Raw genomic sequence first — 23,233 nt, forward strand, 5'->3', positions numbered from 1 at the left:
CTGCGGGTCCCTTAAACAAGTAAGAGAGGGGTCTGTTTGGTTGGTTCCAGCTCCCTCATCGCCTTACCAAGATTAACCAGTGTTTCAGAGCCTGCCAGCAACAGTCCTCTGTCCCCTATTCCAGCTGGCAAGGGCACAGGTATCCTCAGCAGGTTAGCATCCCACACCAAGGCAAGTCCAGTGTCGTCTGTGCTACCTCATACAGATACACTTCAGGAAGACCTGGCTTCCACACTAGTTACAAATAAAGACAGGTTTAGAAAAAAAAGTACATCAGTTAGTTTATTAAACAAGTATTTATTGATGCCAACAAACCCATCGCTCAGTCTTGGAAAGGGAAATACTGACAATATGACAAGAATTAAATATCTTTTAGCAAAAGGATCTGGTAACAAAAGTAAAAACTGTGGTGCCTGTTAGGCCCTGAAATCTTCCAAGAGGGAGAGTGCCTGGCTCTGACTGGTGCACCTGCAAGGTCTAGAGCAGTGCCGCGCGGCATGCAGCTGGCTGCTGTTGGGTGGAGGGGGTGCCATGCGCTTCAAACCCCTGTGGCTCCATCTCTGCTTCCTTTTAACAAGACTAACCAGCAGTAGTCTTCTAGCCCATATTCAAACTAAGGGAAACACAAATTGATAAATATTAAGCCAGTTTCTTTTGAAAGTAGGTAGGAAATGGCACCGTGATGAAACATCTAATCATTTAATCCCACTTTCCTAAAAAGAGCTCCACAGAAACTAAGAATTTACTTGATAAATCATTTACCTAAATCGTTAGGTAGTCTTTTTAGAATTGTACCATTGTAATTTTTAATGTATTTTTAGTGAGCCTCCTGTATATAATTAACCACTGAAATGACTTCTGTTCCAAGTCTTATTCATATAGCTGGTTTAAAGGTGAAAACAGCTGAACCTTGAATTGGGAACACTGAAGTTTCTCATACATGCATCACTGGCCAACAGTTTCGGCTAACACGGATGAGAAGTGAAGTAGACGACAGCCTTATTCCACCTTCCTCCTCTAACATCACCTCTCCCTTGCTGCGGTCCACAGTGTGTGTCGCATCTGTTGGGAGTTCAGCCACTGTGTAGTATAATCCAGCTTCTTCTGAATGCTTTCTGTTTAGTTCCTCAATGCAGTCCTGGCCCTGGCTGCAGAACCACTCCATCACCACCCAGAGTGGTTAAAAGGGTGACTCAACCGGCTCCCAGGCCACTTCACAGAGCCTGTGTTGGTCAGACTATGTGTCCACTGATGCTTTTAACAGTGTTAGAGGCACAGCCAAGGACCTGCGTGTGAGTGAAAGCAGAGCTTCCTCGTGGTAATGAGATCTGGGAGTGCCAGGTGCTGTGCTGAGCAGTGGACAATACGAGCATGGTGCGCAGTCTTAGATTGCTTTCACAGTGAAGAGTGCTTTTGGGCCCTTGAGAAGGAAGCAGATGAGCTGGTACCAGAACCCTGATAACTCACACCAGTTCAAAAGCTCCTGCCAAATGCCATGTGCTGTGACAGCGGCCTCTTGTCCGCCTGGTGGTGATGCAGCCTTTTATGTTTTACTTCCCAGCAGGCACCATTATGCTCTCCCTCTCTAGCCCTGCAGGCCTTTCCTTCTGCCCCACCAGCTGGAAGTTGTGCTCCCTGCTCCCTGCTGCCCTCCACCCCCCAATCCAACTGCACTTTTCACGATCTCCCTTTGCATAACTTCAATGAGTAGCTGAGTGGCGCCCTGTGTCGTAAGAAGTCTTGTAATGGGAAGAGAAGTGGAGGAGGAGTCTGCTATGGAGAAGTGACGGCGCCACGGAGGTGGAAGGGTTAGAACTGGCCAGCGAGGGTCCAGCTGTGAGGGCTGAAGGAGATAAGAATGGCAGAAGACAAAATCACAGATTATAAAGCACAGTGTCATGGCCAGGGTCACCAGCTTCTCCGACAGGGATAAAGGACCGCTCACAAGGCTGCACTAACTCAGCCCGTCCTTGAAAAGGAAGGCATTTTCTTAATTCGGGTTTACTCTATGACCTTGTCCAGCGTTCACATGTATCTAATACAAAAACTAACTACTACTCCTTTTATCATTCCCAGTGCCAAGCCTCCAATTTTGCAGCAGAGATCACTTTTCCTTAATTTGTACGACGTACTCTTCAACTAGGCCTACTTGTGGCACAGACTTCTGCCTTGTGTCTCCTTCCCGACAGCCCACTACTTACCGCCGCCTCATTCTTGGCTTATTTTTCTAGGAGATGCACACCTTCCCTTCGATTTTTCTAAGGTCCCATCTTGGGTCCATACTACCACCTAATCCCAACCCAAGTTCAGGCACCAGGTGACCAAAACAAGAAAGAAAAATACTCCCAGGACAAAAGCGTTTCCGGTAACAGCGGGCCTGGCCCTCCCTCCAGACGGCTCACCTCGTTCAGGCAAATATGCCCCCGATGGTGGAAGCTAAGATGATCACAAGGATTACACAGCAGATCATGATCATGATCTTCTTCTGTTTGTGCAGACAGGAAAAGGAAAGGCGTATGAGAAACATGACTGTACAGGCGCTGAGTTCTGGGGAAGCAAGACAAGCGCACCGGGTGTGGGAAGGGAGAGCTACAGGAAGGTGGTGATGGATCTGGCTTCCTGAGCCCAGTGTTAACAGATACAGTATCTCCTGGCAAGACACCCAACACTCTGAGGATGTTTAGTGTAAGATTCTGCCTTTCAGGTAACATCATAAGAAATATCCCCCGTGGAGCTAGATATTGTCAGTGAGGAACAATTCTTTTGGAGGTAGCACTTCAAACCTAAAATCCAGACACATTTATTTCATATGCTTGGAAAGTTAAATCTGATGTTACGAACCAAAGAAAGACCTTAGCCCCATTCTAAAACCTGGACAAAAATCTGCCGCATGGTGGCACCAAATCACTGTTTTGAAGGAAGGCAGAGCCGGAACTTTGACAATCAATACAAAGTCATTTATTTTTAAATTAGCAATAAAATAATTGTTTACATTTTTAAAAATTATAAACAACCAAAAAAAAAAAAGCCTTCACATGCTGTAAGCCCAGGCCTCATTCACAGGACAGTGGAGGCCTATGATTAAAGTTCACTTCCCTCGTTGCTGGAGGGTCCTCTATTTGACATCACAACCACGGGCAATGGGGCAAGCCCTTGGCTCTGTCTGAGTGCTGGATGAAGACTGGGAGTGATTAACGTTTGCAAAGCAAGCTAAGGGGCGGCACCTGGACTAGGATGCTCACCCTAACCTGGAGAGCTTTAACATCAAAGCTGAAATAAAGCTGGTCCACCCAACCAGGGAGGCTGCCCAAGGCCGGTAGGGATTCTCACAAATTTACCATTGAGTTAGACACTAGAAATATCCTGGCTATGGTTTCATCCTTAGGAAGGGTGGGGGGACTCCAGCTGTCTAGTTCATTAACCCAACCTGCTCTTCAGTCACTGGTCTTTCCCAACTGAGTCAATCCTGCAGAGCTCCACTACGTGATGGATGAAAGCAATTTGCCATGAGATAACAGCAGGTAGGCAGAGATGTCAAAATATGACACCTTCTCTCTGCCATGCAGACAAACTCAGTAGGGACCAAGTCTCCAAAGCTCTCATCTGAGTCTCCCGTTCCTCACCTAAAAACAAGCTTCCCAGAGACATGGGACGATTATATTCCCATAGTGACTGACAGTAATTTTTAGCCAAAGTTTTCTGGGGGGAGTGTGGGGAGTTCATATTATCTTTCACTTCTAGTTTCCTACTTCCTGAGACATACACATACATGCACATACATTTCACACAGTTATAAATATGATTCTGGAACATGTGTGACCACGTAATCAAAGTGACAGACCAGTTTCATGAACATTTCCAGAGTGCCTGAGACTCAAGCACCTTGTCCCTGGCCCAATTTGAAATCCCTGCTGATTTTTAGCCTCAAGGCAATGGCTTCACAAAGCATCAGTCTCTAATAGGAGTTTCCAAACCTCAGACATGAAAACAAGTATCCCAGGCTCTCAGCCTTCACCAATGAGAGCTGCAGATGACCACAACATCCTGATCCCTCCTTCGTAAACATGAGAATCCAATACAGAGAAAGAGTAAAGTTGGCCCCAAACTGAATATAAGAATTTCAAACAGATTAGCTCCCCAGACCAAATTAGTATCTGGCAGTCCCTGAGTGTTGAAACATAGGGACCACAAACTGGACACTGGCATCAGATGACTCAGATCCAAGCCTTGTGTTCTCCAAACTGAGAACCCCTCTTCTATGTTAAAGATACTCTCCTTAACACACACACACACACACACACACACACACACACACACACACTGAAATTTCTAGGAGACTACTCCATGAGGTAGAACACACAGCACCGCCACAGGGTCAGCCTGGGCTCTCTAAGGGGCAAGGCGTAATTCGGCACACCCAAGCTGCCTGGGTCGTATGGTCCAGGAGACAGGCACTTGCGGGCTGGTAGGGCAGCAGGTACTTCTGAGGAAAACTCGGGGTTGCTTCAGGCAGGTGAGGCTCCTCCAGGAGTAGACGGTTTGCTGAGTCAGGTCCAGAGATCCTTACAAGGAAACAAAGGAACAGATCCCACTCGTTCTCAGGAAGGCCATTCAAACGCCCGTTCCCATTTGCAGACAAGGTGGCCATGCCAGGCTGGAGTGACACAGGCTCTAAGGGAAGCAGGGAGAGGAGTTTGCTGATCAGTGCAGGAGGACTTGGCCACAAGGCCAGAAGGTGGAAAGGAGAGAAGTAACTGCAAAAGAACACTGGAGAAGGCAACACGGCCTGAAAAATCAGACAAAACCAAGGCAGCAGCTGCAACAAAATATTCCATTGTACAAAGAACAAAAGACCCTCTTATGAAGCTAAAAGGAAGAAAATGCACACCTCTCCAGACCTTCTGTAAGCCTTCCCACAGGCTGCCACACAGCCACAGAAGAACATTCCAGGGAAGGCGCAGTCACTGCTTAGAATCCCCTGTCCTCAGCAGCACCTCTTGAATGCAGGCTTCAAAGCTTTCTGGGGCTCGAATCTCTCTCATCAGCCCCCCCAACTCTCTTTCTTTCAGAAAAAGACAAGAATATGGAAAAGCTCAAGAGTCTTACTATGGCTGCCCCGACTTAGAAGGCACATCAGCTTGGGCAAGTTTCTTAATTTTAGAGATTTAAACACCTTCCCCATCTGTGAAACGGGGCTCGTGCTTAGAGTTTTTAGCTCCCAGCTGTGAGGGAGAACATGCAGTTTTTGCCTTTGTGTCTGGTTTATTTTACTTAAAGTCCCCAGTTCCACACACTGCTATATCACATTGTGAGAATAATGATACTATCCTAGAGCAGTAGCCACACATAACTGAGCAGTGCACACACTGGTTTCCTGGCTTCCTTCTTGCCCAGAGACCTCTCTCCCGTAAGTACACAGAGGGAGACGGCTGTCTTGACATCACTAAGGGATATGGAACACATCATGCTGAGCATCTTTCCATTCAGGAACTTTATTGTCCTAGAGATCAAGTTAGTCACCTCCTCAAAAATCAGTTAAATTCTGAATTCTTAAAACTGGGAATGGTGGGCTGATGCCAAGGCATGGCAAACTAATCCTCTACCTACAAGTGCCAGGATCCCGTATGGGCACCAGTTCTAGAGTCTTGGCTGCCCCACCTCCAGCTTCCTGCTCATGGCCTGGGAAAGCAGCAGAGGATGGTTCTGCACCCATGTGGGAGACCCAAAGAAGCTCCTGGCTCTTGGCTTCAGATCTTCCCAGCTCTGGCCACTGAGGAGTGAACCAGCAGACAGAAGATCACTCTTTCTGTCTCTCTTTATAAATCTGGCTTTCAAGTCAAAACAAATCTTTAAAAAAAATGGGAATGGTAAGAGACACTATGAATTGATGAGAAATCTTTCGTCCAAGAGTATTGAAAGATAATATACTACACTTTTAAAATGTTAAATTCTAGTGTCACAACAAAACTGATTTTACAAACAAAATTCAAATGCCAGAACAAAGGAGAACTGACCGATTAACTGCCTGTAATGACCAACCACATATCTGTTACTCATCTCTCAAAATCAAATGCTTAATACTAAATAAAATACAAAAATAAGCCTTTTCAGATTCTGTCACATGGAAGGAAGAAGAAACACACTGGACCAAAAATAAAATGAAAGATCAACTCTGCATCAGGTCTTTAAAATATTATGTTTTACCTCAGTAATCCAACTCCAATTTGCAGTTATGATAAAAGTTAAAATGGGAAAATATACAAGGTTAGACACGGTTAAACAACAAACAAACAAAAACCAGAAACCTTCACATTGGGGAACTATTAAGTACTTCAGAGTATATCCACAATCTCATGTTGAAAATCAGCTTTCTGTGGGGCCATCATTGTGACACAGTAGTATAAGATACCACTTATAACATGGACATTCCATGTTTGAGTACTGGTTAGAGTTCTGGCTGCTCCATTTCCAATTAGCTCCCTGATCCTTGGAAAAGTAGTAAAAGATGATCCAAGTATCTGGACACCTGCCACCAATCTAGGAGATCTGGATGGAGTTCCTGGTTTTGGCCTGGTCCATACCAGCCCAGTGTGGGCATGTGATGAGTGAAAAACATTTGGAAGGTCACTTGCTTAGTAGCGCTTTCTCTCTAGTTCTCTACCCTTTCTACCCCCCTCACTCCCTCTGGCCTAAATAAATCATCAAATAAACTAAATAATCTTTCAAATAAATAATCTTTTAAAATGGAAATTAGTTTTACAAAGAGTTTAATGACAACAGACTAGTGTTTAATGTTTTGCAGCTGGATATAAAATTATGAATGTAGTTTGTACAACATGAAACGGAGTATATAACATGTTGCAGGGTTAGCAGCAATAATACTAAAAGTTTGCATTTTTCTGTTATTTCTAGGCCATTTCATTAATAATACATGCTCTATTACACTGAAATAAAGTAGTTTAACAAGTTACAAAAGTCGTCTTAGTGCAGCTAATAATGATCCCTCCTGTCATGCTACTGTTAACTTGATTCAGCATTCCTAACAAAGTTTAAGATAATCAATAGCCTATATTTTAAAGCCATTATTCTCTAAGGTCTCTCAGGCTTTGTAGACAATACTAATCAACTATCGTGTTTAACAGGAAGACATTAAGATGTAGTTTAAAAAAAAAACAAAAACCCTAGGTCTACCAATAGTTATGTGAACTTGTCTCTGTTACTTATAAGTTTCTTTATCTGTAGAAAGTACATAATGCCAATGCCACTAACTTTATCTCATAACGATATTGTGAGGATTTAGTAAGCAGCAGAGGATGTGTATAAGGTGTTTAGTACATTATTTGGCACAACTCAGCACCCAAAAGCATCAGCTGTTAGGTCATGCAGGATCCAGCAGACAGTCCTAACAAAACCAGAATCCACACTGAAAAGGATGCAAAGAGCAAAGCTCTACACCCATGAGACCTGATAAGAACTCACAAGACACACCACGTCTGAGACACAGACTGTTCCCAGTATCTGCCGGCTATTCCCAGGTGGACTTAACATGGGGTACTCGGGTATGGTAGGAGAGATGGTGAAATGCAGGACATGATAGAGAACAAGGAAAAAAAAATCACAAGACAGGAACAAACACAAGATGCAGTACTGCAGCCAGAGTCAAGACAGAATAGAGGGTACAGTTCTGTGAAACTATCAAAACTACTTTGCCAGCTCTACCTTTGGACCAGAGATGGCCTCCCCAAGAAACTGATGAGCTTCTCTAGACAATAAGATGCGGCACTTCTTGCCTGGTAGATGCACGCAATGAAAGAATCTCAACTGAATCTGATCTGTGGTAATGCAACAAGGTGGAGGAATACACTGTGGTGGTGGGGGGGAGAATCACAGGGCCTATAAAACCATGACACATAATGCAGTGTAATAAAAAAAAACCACAAAAATGTAATACAGCAACAGGGTGGAGCAATCCACCATGGGGGGAGGGTACAGGGAGGGGTTGGGGCATCCCCAGAGCCTATGAAACTGTCACATAATGAAATGTAATTAATAAAATTTATATTAAAAAAAAGACAGAATAGAGGGATCAGACTGGAGCAGAGCAGTTTAAGCTATGAGCACCAGTCCAATGTTCTAGCTGCTCCACTTCCCATCCAGCTCCCTGCTAAGACACATGGGAAAGCAGCAGAAGATGGCCCAAGTCACAGGGCCCTTGCCACCCATGTGAAAGACCCAGAAGGAGCCCAAGGCTCCTGATTGGCCTGACTCAACCCCAGCCACTGTGGCCATGTAGAGCGTGAACCAGCAGATGGAAAATGCTCCCACTCACTCTGCTTTCCAAACAAATATTAAAAAAAAAAAATTAAGGAGATGAAAAAAAATCTACAAGCTACCAAAAGTTTGAGGGCAGTTCAGTATTTCCAAAGATAATCATAAGAAGACAGAAGTAGAATTTGAAATACAACCCTAATTTCCTCCAAGAGTCAATTCCAGGGTCCCCAAGAGAAGCATTCGTTTACTTACATTTCAATGCAGCAGCCCCTTAGGCCATTCTCATTTCAGTGCAACAGAAAGTCCAATAATCAATCCTAAAATGCCCAGCAACACAACTACTATCACAATGATAATTATCAATTTCTGGAGAGAAGAACAAGACAAATAAAACCAAATCATTAGCATTAAAAATAATTCATCCAAAACCCAACCTCTCTTACTCCTAGCAAGAAAGCATCTTATATTTCCAAATAAGAGCCTAACATCTCTGCATAAAGACATTCTTTTGGGATGTTTTGCATTTATTCAGTTACTTCTTAGCTAGCAATGCCAGCAGACACAAATGTGATGCTTCCACACACACTGCACTTTGCTAAGTCACCACTACAGTAAAATCCACTATTGTGGCACCTAAGCAGTAACTGACCAAAATAACCTTTTCCCTTTTTGAAAGGAAAAATTAGAGACGTGTTTGATAGTGTCCTAATTTCTAGCTACTGTCTGTCCCCTATAGCCCTGACCATCAGATCCAGGGCTACAGCGAACAGGACAGTGACTGGAAATAGTGTCAGAAAGTAGGATCCATCCAGGATTCCTCATTCACAATAATTTTCTAGCTCCCAGATCCCTGCATCAGCAATAGGTAAAGCTAGAAGAAAAACAAAGAACTGAAGAACAAAGAGATCAGAGCTCGAGAGAGAGTCCAACAGCAGCAGTTCAAAAAGCAGAAGCCATCGGAGCGGAATACCCAGAGTCAATAAGTTAGAGAAGCTTAGAAGTCCTCAAGCAGGAAGGGTGAACAAATACAAGAGTGTAACAGAAAGAGCACAACTGGGATCTGATTTTAAATCTCAGACCCTCTACTTACTGGATGGCCTGAACTCAGTCACCTCGTCTCTGACCCTCAACTGTTTCAGCTATAGAATAGAAAAAAGACAGATGCTCCAGAAATGAGAGCTAATGTTTACATAGCAATCAGCATAGTGAAGGTACAAAGCGGGGGAAAAAGAGAAATGGAGGCAGGACTTGAGCTACTTAAGTGAAAGACAATGGTGTTAAAGGTTTCTGAAGACATAATCTCAAAGGTTCACTGCTACATGCAGGAGACAGCAGATACAGCTGAGCCATGCAGCCATGCAGCCATGCAGACACGCTACAGAACTGCCATTCAAGTGTGGATACCTGGGCCAAGTGCACATGAGCCAGATCCATATGAGGCACATGTAGGAAGGAAGGGTGGGCAGCTAGTCTCTAGGTCAGACTACGGAGGGGGTTGGACACAGCCAGGACAGAGAAGGCGTGGGCTCGAGGACACAGGGAAGAGAAACAAGAGCAGCTGAGAAGAAGGGCTCACCCTCCGGGCTTCACTCTGATACTTCACCGCCTTTTTGGTATCTGCCACGGCCCGCTCCACAAAGCCCACTGACTGGTCCATGTTGTTCTCAATACGGTCAATCATGGCTCCCTTTCCCCCGATGCGAGAAGTGGTGGCAGCGCAAATGCAGACAGAGAGAGGGAAAAGAAAAGGCAAGAGACAGCAAACCACATGGACTCTCTTCCTTGAACGCAGCAAGCGAGCCTCACCTTCCGGGCCTGACCCTTGTATTTCACAGCTCTTTTAGTTTCATCGCGGGCCTTCTCCACATGGTCCACTGTGTGCATGACATTCAACTCTATGTTATCTAACATCTCACCCTGCAAAGAACAAACATTAGTCACATCCAATAAACCCACTGCCAGAATACAGCCCTGGCACAGATGGGGAAGGGTGTTGTTATAATCTTCAGTACTAACAGGAGCATCACAGAAACTCTGAGGCACAGCCTCCTGTAAGGCACATTTCACATGTTTCATTACCTCTGGCTTCCTAGCCCTTGGAAGTGACCATCCATCCAAGAAACATTCACTGAATTACTTCCTTGTAAGCAGCACTGTGCAGGGCACCCGGCACCTACTTCCTAGATGTCTACTAGGTAAACACACACACACACACACTCCCAGTTTTGTTTTTGTTTTTGTTTTTTTAAAGCACATGGAGATGAGCTCAAATAAGCACATCTCATGTTTTAGGATACCTCAGACTCTGATCACCAGGAGGTAAACCAAGTTGATTCAGGCTGAGATGAGTTTGTTCACTATGGTAAACTAATACCTGGCATGCAGCACATGCTCAGTAAGTACGTGAGGTTGGGAACATTTGCTTCCTCTAAGAGATGTCCCCAAGCTCTTTAAGTGGCAGACACTCAGTTTCTTTCCTCAAGCTACTAGGGCTTCTCTGCTCCTCCAGACACTGGTCTCAGAATAACACCCAAGCATTTCTCAGATGTTGCTTCCTGAAAGGGAGATTTGATCACTGCACTTAATTCCCTAGGCAACCTAGGAGGGTGAATCACCTGCCCAGACCTTCCCCAACAACTCCGTGGTAGTCATCAAAGACAGCAAGGCACTTACCACCGTCTGAATCTCAGACCAGTTCCTCGGCAAGGCAGTGTGGGGAAGGAAAAAGAAGAGTGGGGACCAGGGACAGAAACAGGCTCAAAGGTCTTAAAGGCGACAGGGAGAGGCATCCAGGCTCTGGGCCAGGAGACAACATTAAACCAATCAAGCACTGTGTGGATGTGGACTTCAACTAGGTGTGACAGTCTAGCTGCTAATGAGGCTTCTCGATTCCACCCAGGCAACACAGCAGCTGGAAGTTATGGTGACTGTGGCACAGTGTGAAGATCCTGTGACCTAACAGTGCAGGCCGTCTGACTGTGTAAAAGTAGTGCCAAACACACAGGTGACTTAGAGTTGCATCCCTGAGCAAGCACGCTGGGGACAAAGCAAGCTTTCAAACTGCACCATCAGCATTTCAAGGATCTGTCAATATTTTACTAGTCCTCCATTCATGTTGCTGACTGCTGTTTTTCTTTAATAAAAAGTGCCATGACCCCTAGAAAAACACATATAAGTAAAAAATATAAAAATGGGGGAAAAAACCTGGTAAATGTCCACAATGAAATGGAGGGAAAAAAATCACAGGTGTCAGCGTCATCACTGACAGTTCACATGGAGAGACTTTTTCAAGGCATCATCATTAGGAACTCATCTCTCTGAAGAATAAAAGAAGAAAGTGGGGCTGCTAATCCTCTACTACCTGCAGGGCCTGCATCCTATATGGGTGCCAGTTTTAATCCTGGCTTCTCCACTTCCCATCCAACTCCCTGCTAATGGCCTGGGAAAACAGCAGAGATGATCCATGCCCCTGGGTCCCTGCACCTACTGGGGGACCTGGAAAAAGCTCCTGGCTCCCAATTCACATCAATTTAGCTCTGGCCACTGTGGCCATTTGGGGAATGAACGAGCAGATAGAAGACCTCTCTGTCTCTTTCTCTCTGTAACTCATGCTAAATAAATAAATCTTTTAAAAAATAAAGAAGAAACAAACAAACAAAAAATCCTGAGGGTTGGGGAACTAAGCACTTCGCAAAGCACATCAAAACCTGTATTATCTCGTAATGGCTAAGAGGTCAAAATCACAGGCAAGAAAGACAAGGCTGAGATCCCCCGAAGGTCAGCACATTGTAAGAATTCCCCCATCTCCCTGGGAAACTGGAATTGTCACTCCATTATGCACATCTCCCATGGGTCCCCCCAAAACCTCACCAGGCTTCCAGGCCTCCCTCCTCTCTGCCCTCCCCACACTGACCCTGCTGCCACTTACCTGATTCTCCACCAGCATGGCGATGTCCATGAACATGTCATGCAACTCCTTGATGCTGCTCTCCAGCCGCACGATGTCCTTGTGCCGACCCTCAATCTCACTGAGGGCTTGTTTGGAAATCTGGGAGTCAATGATCTACAACGGGCCACACACAGGCCGTCAGTCACTCCCACAGCACACACTCCAGATAAGCCTCACCTCCCCGAGCTGCCTACAACTGCAAGATCACGGGAAGCTTCAGACAGGTCTCTGGGGCCATGAGAGGGGCGTGCCAGGCCCACACCTGGGATACTCACCCCAGAGGTAAAGATGGCTGGGTTGCCACTCTCCAACATCTCTTCCAGTTCCTCATCTGTTGTCTTTTTGCCAGCTTAACAGCAAAAGAAGTAAAGCAACAAAGATGAAGACCAAAGAACTAAGCACCATTTGTAATGTTCTCAGAAGACTAGGGATAAGGACTTTCCCTATAAGCACCAAGGGCTCTACACCCCTCCCCAAAAGCATCCCAATGCACCTTGTTTCTGAGTTTCCCCCTAACCAATCCACCCTTAATATCATCAGAAGTTAACTCCAAACCCCATGTCTGATTATACAGTATCCCAGCTCAGAACATTCATAGCTTCATTCACAATACCACACGACCCAAGGCCCTCATGACCACTCTGGGGCAGGGGCAAGCCCCCTATGTTCCATGTTAACCAGTCACTGCTATTCCAAACACATCTCCTTCCCAGACCCTGGAAAATGTGCCACTCAAGCACACTTGTTTTTCCTGATGACGTGCTAGCTCCTACACTCCCTCCCACTTGGAGCATGTCCCACCCTACAGAGCCGTGCTTTCCACATCACAAAATTCCTCAAGGCCATGGCTTTATCCACTTCTTTATTCCTCCCAGAAGCTAGCACCACACCTTGTATTTCACAAATGTGCTTTTCGACTAAACAGACAGGAAAGGAGAGGTACTGAAATAGAGCAATCATTCAGAAAATGTTTCCCTTCTAAGTGTGAGGAAATGCCACATCCCATGGTAACAAAACCACAGCGAAGCACCTTGTCAGCCACCTTCTGCCCAAGATGCAGCATTTAGTACATTCAGAGCTACAACCTCCACCCTGGGCCTGAGCACAGAATAAGTACACAGAAGCCCCAGGAGAACTGCTGCCTGTTCTCCCAGGGTCTCACAATAGGAGATGGACAACCACAGGGCAGGAAGACGTGAAGCAGCACACGCCCAGCCTCAAGCACGTACTGATTTCAAGCTGCCGCTGTATCCGGCCTTTGCTGCGTTCACGGAAGTCCACCTGAGCTTCGTTGTATTTGGTCATCACCTCCACAAACTTCCGAGAAAGGACAGAGTGCTGTGGGGCCAATGGGAGGGGCAGTAAACTCAGAGGAGGCAGGGGGCAGTGAGGAATCTATGACATCACAGATCTCCCCCAACACATGCAGTAGGGTCAACAGCAGCCTATACTCACAATCAAAACACGAGGAGTAAGAACCAAATTCTTGTTTAGTTTTGTGCCACAGAGTATACTGTCCTTTCCAAAATATGGTCTATCCGTCCTGATGACTTCACAGGGCAATCATGTGACCAAAAGAGATTATTTCTAGAGCCCTCCAAGCCTCGCACCAACTAGACTTGCCTTCTACAGCTGTCGGTCTCTCTTCCCATATGGAGCAACTATAAAGACCCTTGAGCCTTACCCTAACTGATCTCAACTTCTCTTGCTTACAAATGGATGTACAAACTCAACAGCTCTGAATGCCTAAGATCAAACCTTCATACATTTTATCCATTGCCTAAGTTTAGCATTGACCCCTACTCGATTCTTCTCTGCAAAAGCAACACAATGTTTACACTTTTTTTTAACCTACTACTGCCATGTAAATTCAGATTAAAATTAAGGCCAAAAAAAAAAAAAAAAACCCACTAAACTAAAGATGTACCAGTCTCCCATTTCTTGTTCCACAAGATTGCATTAAATGTCCTCTGGATAAGGGAAGACTTTACCTGAGATTTCCGAATCCGAAGGTCGGCTGATGAACGAACCTCGTCTTCTTCAATGTGCCTCTCCATGCCTGCAAAAGGAAGGGAGGTGATTCCAGCAACACATCTGTTCCTTGTTCCAAGAAACACACAGCCTGATGCAAACCGCCAGGCATTTTCACACTGGCGGCCCACAAGGGGTAACACCAGGTGAGTGCAGTCTCAACGTGAGCCCTCTTCAGCAGGGCTCTCCATGTTGGTTACCAACATGGGCCTTGGTCATCAATTGGGACAGGCTCAGCTCTTCATGCTGTCACTCAATTAGAGTGCTAAGTCGTCACGACTCAAAGCTGCACCTTGCAACACCTTCCACACCCAGTGAAAACAACAAGTTGTGTTCCAACAGCATGTATTGGCCAAACATATTGGGCAACGTCACATATACTACAGATGGAATCATGTAAGCTTTTGGGACTCCAGGAAAACTGAATGCATGTACATGCTGGAGGAAAGGAGGTGGCAACTGCAAAATATACTTGTCCCACTATGAAATAGTTGTAAACTAAATAATGTACCTTTCAGTTATGTCTCTGAAACTACTGTTCAAACCCATGTAGGAGCTAGGAAAATAGGAACAGTAAACAAAAGGTTGAGGATATGCTAAAGGAGCAAGTTGCACAACTTATTCTCATTTCCTAAATTCTAGACTCCTAACTACAGTCAGAACAGAAGGAACAGTAAACAACTGCGGCTACAAAATCGCCATTGCAGGGAGAACACCAAGCCATGAGCAAAGACAGAACACGTGGTGTTGCTTCCACCAAGGTGAGTTAACAGCTGGCCCCGGGGGGCTGCCTTGTTCCCCTGGTCCCTTGCTTACTCTTCAGCTTGTTCCGGACATTGTTGGCTCTTTTCTTGATCTCGGTTGTGAGCTGCTCTAGGTCATCCTTGGTTTCTAGAAAAGCAAAGGAGGCAGGTGTCACCAATGAGCAGAAGATCAGGTGCTCTGGGAGGCCCACTGATCAGCAGCGGGTAGGGCGTGCCTGCTCAGGCTCCCGTCACCCACAGCAGAACCAATCCCAGTATGCTCCCCAGACCTTGTCAGAAGTATCAATTTTTTTAATTTGCACTTTTTTTTGAGATTTATTCATATTTATTTGAGAGGCAGGTTTACAGAGAAAGAAATCTTCCATTCACTAGTTCATCCTCAAATGGTCACAATAGTCAGAGGTAATCTGATCTGAAGCCAGGAGCCAGGAGCCAGGAGCCAGGAGCCAGGAGCCAGAAGCATCTTCCAGGTCTCCCACATGAGTACAGGGCCCAAGGACCTGAGCCATCCTCCACTGCCCTTCCAGGCCGTAGGCAGGGAGCCGGATCAGAAGTGGAGCAGCTAGAACTCAAATCGGCATCCATGTGGTATGCCAGTGCTACAGGTGGAAGATCAGCCTTAAGCCACTGTGCTGCCCCTAGAGAGCCTAGTTTTAAATGGCATTTTCTAGGCAGCCTGTCCAAAACCTAAAGAAAAAAAACTACATACACACACACACACACACACGTATAGGAGACTTAAAATCTTCCCTTTAAAGAAATTCTCCAGCACACAAAAAAAGCTAAGAACCTTGCTTTTAGAAGAAATAATCTGGCTTACCATAAAGGCTTTATTTAGAAGGCCTGAGAGGGTTCTGTGGAATGTCTAAAGAAAACAAATTTCAACTAAGTCTCATTAACTCAAAATGAGCCACTAATACTTATGAAGTGTCTACTAAACGCCCAAAACTGTCCTATGGTGGATAGAACAGAATAGTAACTAGCTAGCAGTACTGCTTCAAATACCATTTTTGGGGATCTGGCATTGCGGCATCGTGGATTAAACCTCTGCCGGCATCTCACACAGGTACCAGTTCAAGTCCGGCTGTCCTGCTTCTAATCCAGCTCCCTGGGAGTGTGCCTGGGAATGTAGCACAGGGTAACACAAGCGTCTGAGGCCCTGCACATGTGGGAGACCCAGAGTAAGCTCCGGGATCCTGGCTTCAGCATGGCCCAGGTCCAGTTGTTTTAACCATATGGGTAGTAAACCAGCAGAGAGAGGATTCTCTCTGTGTGTATCTCTCCTCCTTTTTGTACAATTCTGACTTTCAAATTAACTTTCTGAAAAGAAATAAAAATATTTTAGGGGTGGGCGTTTGGCATAATGGCTGGGCTACTGCTTGGAAGGCCCACATTTCTTACCAGAGTGTCCGGGTCTGACTCCCAGCTCTGCTCCCAATTCCTCCTTCCTGCTATTTTAAAAACCTTTCAGCTCTCACTACAAGCTTGGAACTTAGCTACAAACTAAGAAATCGGTGAAACGGTACATAGAACCGGTCTGCAAGGTGCTCCGTCTGCTGGAGAACAGCGAACAGAACAGCGGAGTAGTGAGCCAGCAGTTCTAACGTGTGGTTTCTGGTGAAGGAGTGCTCAGGGCAGCAGGAGGAGCTTCCCAGCATAGCGTCTAGGATTGGGAAAACTGGCTCCATGGGGGACAAAGAGTTAACCAGGGACTGGCTCAGTGGGAGATAACTACTGTGGAGAAAGAGACCAAGAGCAGAATGTGGACAGGGAATAATACAAAAAAGTAAGAGGTGAAAAAGAAATATTTGGGAAATAACCAAAGTTTAGTCTGATTAAAATACAGGAAGAATGGGTGGGGGTTGGCAGAAAAAGAATAGAGAGAAAGCCACAGCCATGACCAGGGAAACTGAGGATATGTTCTGCTGAAATGTCCCAACTTTAATCACTAGGTTCTAGAAAGCCACTGAAAAAAGCAAGAGTGAATTCCTATTGAGGAACCAAAACTGTAACCCCAAGCCCTACTCCAAAATCATTTAACAACTAGGGGGAGCAAGACGTTTTCCTCAATGGTGGCAACAAACAGGAGCTTGGGATGAGAAGGACTCTCGTGAATTTGAACCATGTTAGCATATTTCATGAGCAAAAAAAAAAAAAGATTTGACCTGGTAGGGTTGGGAAGGGATCTGGGAAAAGTACCTCAGGCAGGGGAAACAGCAGAGCGTGGGGGTGCGAGAAGCAGTGAGATCACCGTTCACAGGGCCAAGCTGCGAGGGAGAGCAAGGTGGGCTTTGCGTATATCCATGAAGAGAAGAGCCGACTACAGCTGGGCAAGCGGTGGGAGATGGGGAAGTGAGAAGAAACAGGGATGGTGTGACATGCATACTGGTGCAACATGACGTTCACACACAGAGGGGAGGAAAAGCCCAGCTCTGCCTCCAGGCAAAGGGCCACTGCTGGGAGCACCCCCGCCCGGGGTCAGCACTCACTGGGCTCCGGAATGGGTGCAGAGAGAATGATGCTGTAGAGTTTCTTGGCCTCCTCCACGTGCTCTGCGATCTTGTCGATGTTGAGCCGAGTTTCTTCAATCTGTAATGGGAAGACAGTAACCTCTGTCATCACAGGAAGAAGATGCTTACAGCAGAGACAAACACGAAGCAGGGACCCCTGCCAAGCTCCCTGCAGCTGCCCAGAAAGCACCCCTTCCATAATCAGACAGCTCAGTCTCAACAGCAGGCCTCAAAAATCCAGCCACTGTTGCCTGACAGGAGCACGCTACTCGCCCTGGATGGATGGATTCAGGAGACAAATCGAGTGGCGGGTCAGAAAAACCTCACCAGGTATTTCCTACAGCCCCAAAACGTGAAAACACAGAGTGAGGATACAGACAGGGGGCGGGGGAGGGGGGCATGGAAGGAAGGAGGGAACGAAGGTGAAAGGCAGAGAACAAATCTACACAGTGGGAAGCCAAGGAGAAAGAGAAGCAAAGACAACACAGGCAAGACCAAGCCATGGTCAACAGAGCAGCCAGCCACAGCCTCCCAGGAGGCAATTTCGTTTTTCTTTTAGTTTTGATTGCTTTTTTTTTAACATTTTATTATTATTGCTATCAATTTATGATACAGTTCCATATTCCCTTATTCCCTCCCCAATTCCCTCCCCCACCTAGTTCCTCTATATCATTACTAACATATAGTTCTTCATACTCAGTCATATGTCCATCATTGCGGGCATGGACAATGGCACAGAGTCCAGAATCCTATTGTCAAGATATAGTAAACAGTTTCATTGTAAGTCCACCTTTGTCTGGAACCAGAAATGCATACCACACTGCATCCTCACACTGGATGTCATTCTCCATTTCACACCTACTGTACATCCCCTTAAATGAAAAGTCATGATACAGAATCAACAATAGAGAGAAAAATAGAAATTTACAATGTCATGAAGTTAAATGACATGTTACTAGGTATGACAGTCTCCATTACACAACTACTGTACATCCCTTTAAATGAAATATGATCTCAAGCTCTCTTCAATTGAACATAAGGAAAAGATCCTGAAATGTGCACGTGAAAAAAATCAATTGACATATAAAGGAATGCCAATTAAGCTCACAGGAGATCTCTCACAGGAAACTCTACAGGCAAGAAGAGAATGGAGTGACATATTCCAGATCCTAGAAGAAAAAAATTGTCAGCCTAGGATAACATATCCAGCAAAGCTTTCTTTTATCTTTGAAAATGAAATAAAATTCTTCCACAGTCAAGAAAAGCTAAAAGAATTTGCCTCTTCCAAACCTGCCCCTACCAAAACCAAAGGCAAACGGAAAGAACATCCCAGTAAAATGACATCAGAAGACTAAACCAATGAACAACCCATTCCTAAAATGAGAAGACCAAAGTAACACCCATGTATATTAAACTCTGAATGTAAATGGCTTAAGCTCAATTAAATGTCCTAGATTAGCAGACTGGATTAGTTTTGATTGTTTTTAGTTTATTTTTTGATATTTACATAGTTGTTACTGTAGGAAGGGTCAAGGATTAGGGGAAAGTGGGTGAGACCATTGTTTCCAAGTTTTGTTTTTTTTCTAGAAACCTCGCAACCATCTCAGCACCCAGAAAGAGGAACAGCTAGCCGATGTCATCCCAGGGTCCCCAATATGGAGCATGCTCCAAGGTTCTGCTTAAATGGTTTTGATAATTCTGAAATGCTGTTGATCTCACCAATCCAAGGATGACCTGGACACAATTTTGATGGAAGAACCCTTGCTAGCTGATTCTCACAAGTAACAGGAAGCGGAAGCTGGAGTCATGGCCCAAGATTCCTGATGGTGCAAGGCAACTGTCATACAGTATTTCCAGAAGCCCTCTCTATGTCCACACAGAACATCAAGAGACACTGCTGCGTGAGCATGAAGGGCAGCCTCAAAGGGACCAGCTGCCCCTCTTCCAAACCACCACACCCCCTCTGCAGTTCAAGGAAAAGTCCAGGGAGTAGCACAGCAAAAAGAGACCTCCAAAGCCGCAGTGCCTGTCTCGCTCCCGAGCCAGCAGCATGTCAGCACCACCACGTCTAACCAGCAGAAACCTTGCCAAATACTCACAGTGTCTTACCATGCAGCACACTTACATGCGACACACATACAACCCTGTGTGTCTACCTGCTTCAGGAGGTGATTCACCTCTTCTTAAAAACCTGACTGTAGTTCTGCAGATGGGACAGATAACAAGAAATACGACTTGACCTCTCGGCCCTCGGCCCGCGTATCTGTACTAGTGTCACTGGAGCAAAGGATCCCCTTTCAATAAGTTTTGGCTTAGAAGTATAACAGTTTGAGAGTAAAACCATTGACCTGAAGATGGAGAACACAACTGGGAATGCTGTTTCCATCAGCTCAAAGATTTTGCTTGTTGTTGCTCAGTTCAGCAGAGCCCCAGACCTACCCAACAATACAAAGGGCCTGCTTCATCACCTGTTTCCAGTGCAACCACCTCAGGATCTGGCCCTTGGGCAGCCCAGCAACTGCCACCTCTCCCTCTCCTCCCTTTTCAATTTCACATCAGGCTCTGGCTCCTCCTACAACTACAGGATATCATTGCATCACAGCATGCTTCTGCTCCTAGCACATGACTGTCTTGCCAAAGCAACTACATGGTTTTATAGGGTTTAGAAAAAGAGCTTGTGAGAACAAAACACACTCACCATTTGAAAATGGGTTTAACCAGAGTGGGCAACTGGCATAGCAGTTAAGGTATCAGTCGCTACATCTGTGGCCCCTGTTGGAGTGCCTGAGTTTGACAGACAGCTCTGCTGCTGACCCCAGACTCCCGCTAATGCAGACCCTGAGAGGCAGCAGGTAACGTCCTCTTCAGTGACCGGGTTCCTGCTGCCCACATGGGAGACCCGGATTGAGTTCTTGATTCTGGCTTCAGTCCTAACTGGATCTGTTGCAGGCATCTGAGCAGTGAACCACTTGATACAGTCATATCACATTCACTTGCTTTCTTCTCTCTCTCTCTCTCTCTCTCTCTCTCTCGTGTGTGTATGTCTGAATTGTTCTAGGTAATTTCAACTGGAAAATTATTTGATACATGAAAATCATGCTGACTCAAGATTTAATCAATGGTAGACAAGAGAAACTATGGGGCCTCAAATTCAGCATTGCCCCAAGCATTCACAGAATGCATAGTAGATGCTCACCTGCTCCTATCAGTAAAAGCTGGGTGCTGGGGGTGCCATCTTTGACTTGCCCATGAGACCTCCCAGGCCAGGAGATATATCTGTCCCAGTCCCACCCTGCCTACTGAAGTGACTCTCTGCTCTGTCGTCATCAACCTTGTGTTTTGGAAGCACTTCAGGGACTTTCCTCATAGCAGTCTGGTTCGTTCACTGAACAGACATCTTCTTCAGGATGGGCAACTGCCATTCTTTTGAACTGTTCCTCCCGCCCCTTGGAAGTGCTGGTTTTCTTCAAAAGTTATTTTCTTAGTATTTCATGATAATAGCTACATGTGATTTCCTTTTATGTATTTGCAGGACCGCAAAACTTCACGCAGAGCAGAGGATGCAGGGAGTCAAGCAGAAAACTATCCAAGGCCAGCCGAAAAGCCTAGGAGAGCTATCTGCGTGAGTTTGCTTGTGGTTAAACACACTCACGCTACACTACACTGCATATACATGTAACATATGTAAAAGATTTATATGTGTGTATATATATGTGTGTGTGTGTGTATATATATATATATATATGTTAGAGACTTCTTTATTTTACTTAAAAGAGTTACAGAGAAAGAAGGAGAGACAGAGACTGAGATCTTCCATTCCCTAGTTCATTCTCCAGGTGGCCACAAAGGCCAGAGCTGGGATGGCCCAAAGCTGGGAGATGGGAGCCTCTTCTGAGTCTCCCATATGGGCGCAGGTGCCCAGCCCTTGGGCCATCCTCCCCTGCATTCCTAGGACATCAGCAGAGAGCTGGACAGGAAGAGGAGCAGCCACTCTGCATCCAACACACTGTTTTGTAAGCTTTTGTCAGTCCCATTTCACAGAGATCCTCAGCCTTAATTCTTTTCCCTCTAATCATGTCTCCCAACAGAGGGCCTTCTCCACAGCAACCACCCAAGAAACACTCCAAAGAGAATCAACCCAAAATTGCCTGAATTCACAATAAATACATCTCCACGATGACACATTACTTTTTTTTAATTTATTTATTTTTATTGGAAAGGCAGACATACAGAGAGAAGGAGAGACAGAGAGAAAGATTTCCCATCCAATAGTTCACTCCCCAAGTGACCGCAAAGCTGGAACTAAGCCAGTCCGAAGCCAGGAGCCCCTCTGAGTCTCCCACCTTGGGCCGTCCTCTACAGCCTTCCCAGGCCACAAGCAGGGAGCTGGATGGGAAGTGGAGCTGCCAAGATTAGAACCAGTGACCATATGGTATCTCAGTGCGTGCAAGGCAAGGGCCTTAACCACTACACCATCGCACAGGGCCCGACACATTACTTTTTTTTTTTTTTTTTTTTTGAAATTTTTTTTTTTTATTATTTTTTTCTCCATTAATTACAATGTATTACATGACACAATTCATAGGTACTGGGATTCTCCCCCTTCACCCCAAACCCTGCCCCCTCCCCAGTGGATTCTTCCATCCTGTCGCATAGCAACAGCTCAAGTTGTTCTGGGATTCCCTCATTGCAAGCATACACCATACATAGAGTTCAGCGTCCCATTGACCAAATTCAACGACCTCTTAGGGAGGCCCTCTCAGGTCCAAGGGCAGAGCCAGCAGAGCATCACCTCGATCAATTAGAAGCTCCAACATATCATCAGCAACAATCCAGGTACGATGAGGCTGGTGCAGAGTCCACTGATTGACATAGTCCATCTTAGAGTTTCCCCTTGTCCAGTTTTTCGCTGCAAACATATAGCTGAGGTGGTTGATTGATCTACTCCATCTTCCATCTTTTCTTGGTTAATGTTTTGATTCCTCCATTTTGTCCAGGGGAATCCCCAAAGAAACTCTGAGGTGTTCCCAGTCCAGGCTCCTACATGCACTACTAGTAAGCACAGTGCCCACCACAGTCCATCACCCCGATCGGCTGGTGGTTGCAACTGCTGGGTTGGTTCTATTCTCAGCCCCGACCTCCATTAGAACCAATGAGTACTGCAGCCCATCCTGGTTCTGGCCATCACACACTCATGCTTCACTTAAACCAATGGGAGGTGTGCTGGTTGGGTGCTGCATTCCTGACCGGCACAGGCAGCCTTGCCTTGGCATTTTGTATTGTATACCTTTTTTTTTTTTTAATCGCAACCGAACCTGGCCAGACCCCCGCACAGCTCCAGCGCACAGACTTGCCAGCGGATAACGCAAGCTAACTCAGTCCGGTTCGCCCCCACCCTGAGCCAATATATGTAAGTGGGTTACTTTCCAAAGCCTCTTCTGGGTTGTTAACCTCCTTGCTTCCTGCGTTTATTTGTAGGGTCAGTGTCCTGTCAGAGAAACTTTTCAGGTTCCTCCACCAGACCCGTTCCTGGTGTCAGGCTTCACGCATATCAGCAGTTCCTTGGGCCAGCTCCGCTCTTCAACCCATTCTGGTTCCTGCTGTTGGAAGTTGGAGCCCAGCCACAGCTCGTTCATACCCACATATAGCTCTTACATGGCTCATTTGAGGTTGAAACCTAGCCGAGTCCATCCCACGTCTGCCTTGGT

At 45.8% G+C, this 23,233-nt stretch overlaps 1 protein-coding gene across 3 annotated transcripts in view; it reads right to left on the reverse strand.

Annotated features, from left to right (window-relative positions):
- Positions 1–1,651: 1,651 nt before the first annotated feature.
- The window catches only part of STX3 (syntaxin 3), a 43,935-nt gene continuing 22,353 nt past the window's right edge, over positions 1,652–23,233 (reverse strand). The window contains exons 3-11 of one of the 3 annotated variants that reach the window (XM_004585273.2): positions 17,505–17,604; positions 15,068–15,142; positions 14,212–14,279; positions 13,450–13,558; positions 12,496–12,569; positions 12,200–12,334; positions 10,078–10,188; positions 8,524–8,637; positions 3,431–4,671 (exon numbers count right to left, since the gene is read on the reverse strand). In XM_004585273.2, coding sequence (XP_004585330.1) covers positions 8,554–8,637; positions 10,078–10,188; positions 12,200–12,334; positions 12,496–12,569; positions 13,450–13,558; positions 14,212–14,279; positions 15,068–15,142; positions 17,505–17,604 — 756 coding nt within the window. In that variant the 3' untranslated portion in view covers positions 3,431–4,671; positions 8,524–8,553. Of the gene's footprint in view, positions 2,486–3,430; positions 4,672–8,523; positions 8,638–9,847; positions 9,959–10,077; positions 10,189–12,199; positions 12,335–12,495; positions 12,570–13,449; positions 13,559–14,211; positions 14,280–15,067; positions 15,143–17,504; positions 17,605–23,233 lie in introns of those variants that run through there. The other 2 variants (XM_058662988.1, XM_004585274.2) reach the window with 2 other exon arrangements.

This window comes from Ochotona princeps, chromosome 4 (assembly GCF_030435755.1).
Source record: "Ochotona princeps isolate mOchPri1 chromosome 4, mOchPri1.hap1, whole genome shotgun sequence".
Lineage (NCBI taxonomy): Eukaryota > Metazoa > Chordata > Mammalia > Lagomorpha > Ochotonidae > Ochotona > Ochotona princeps.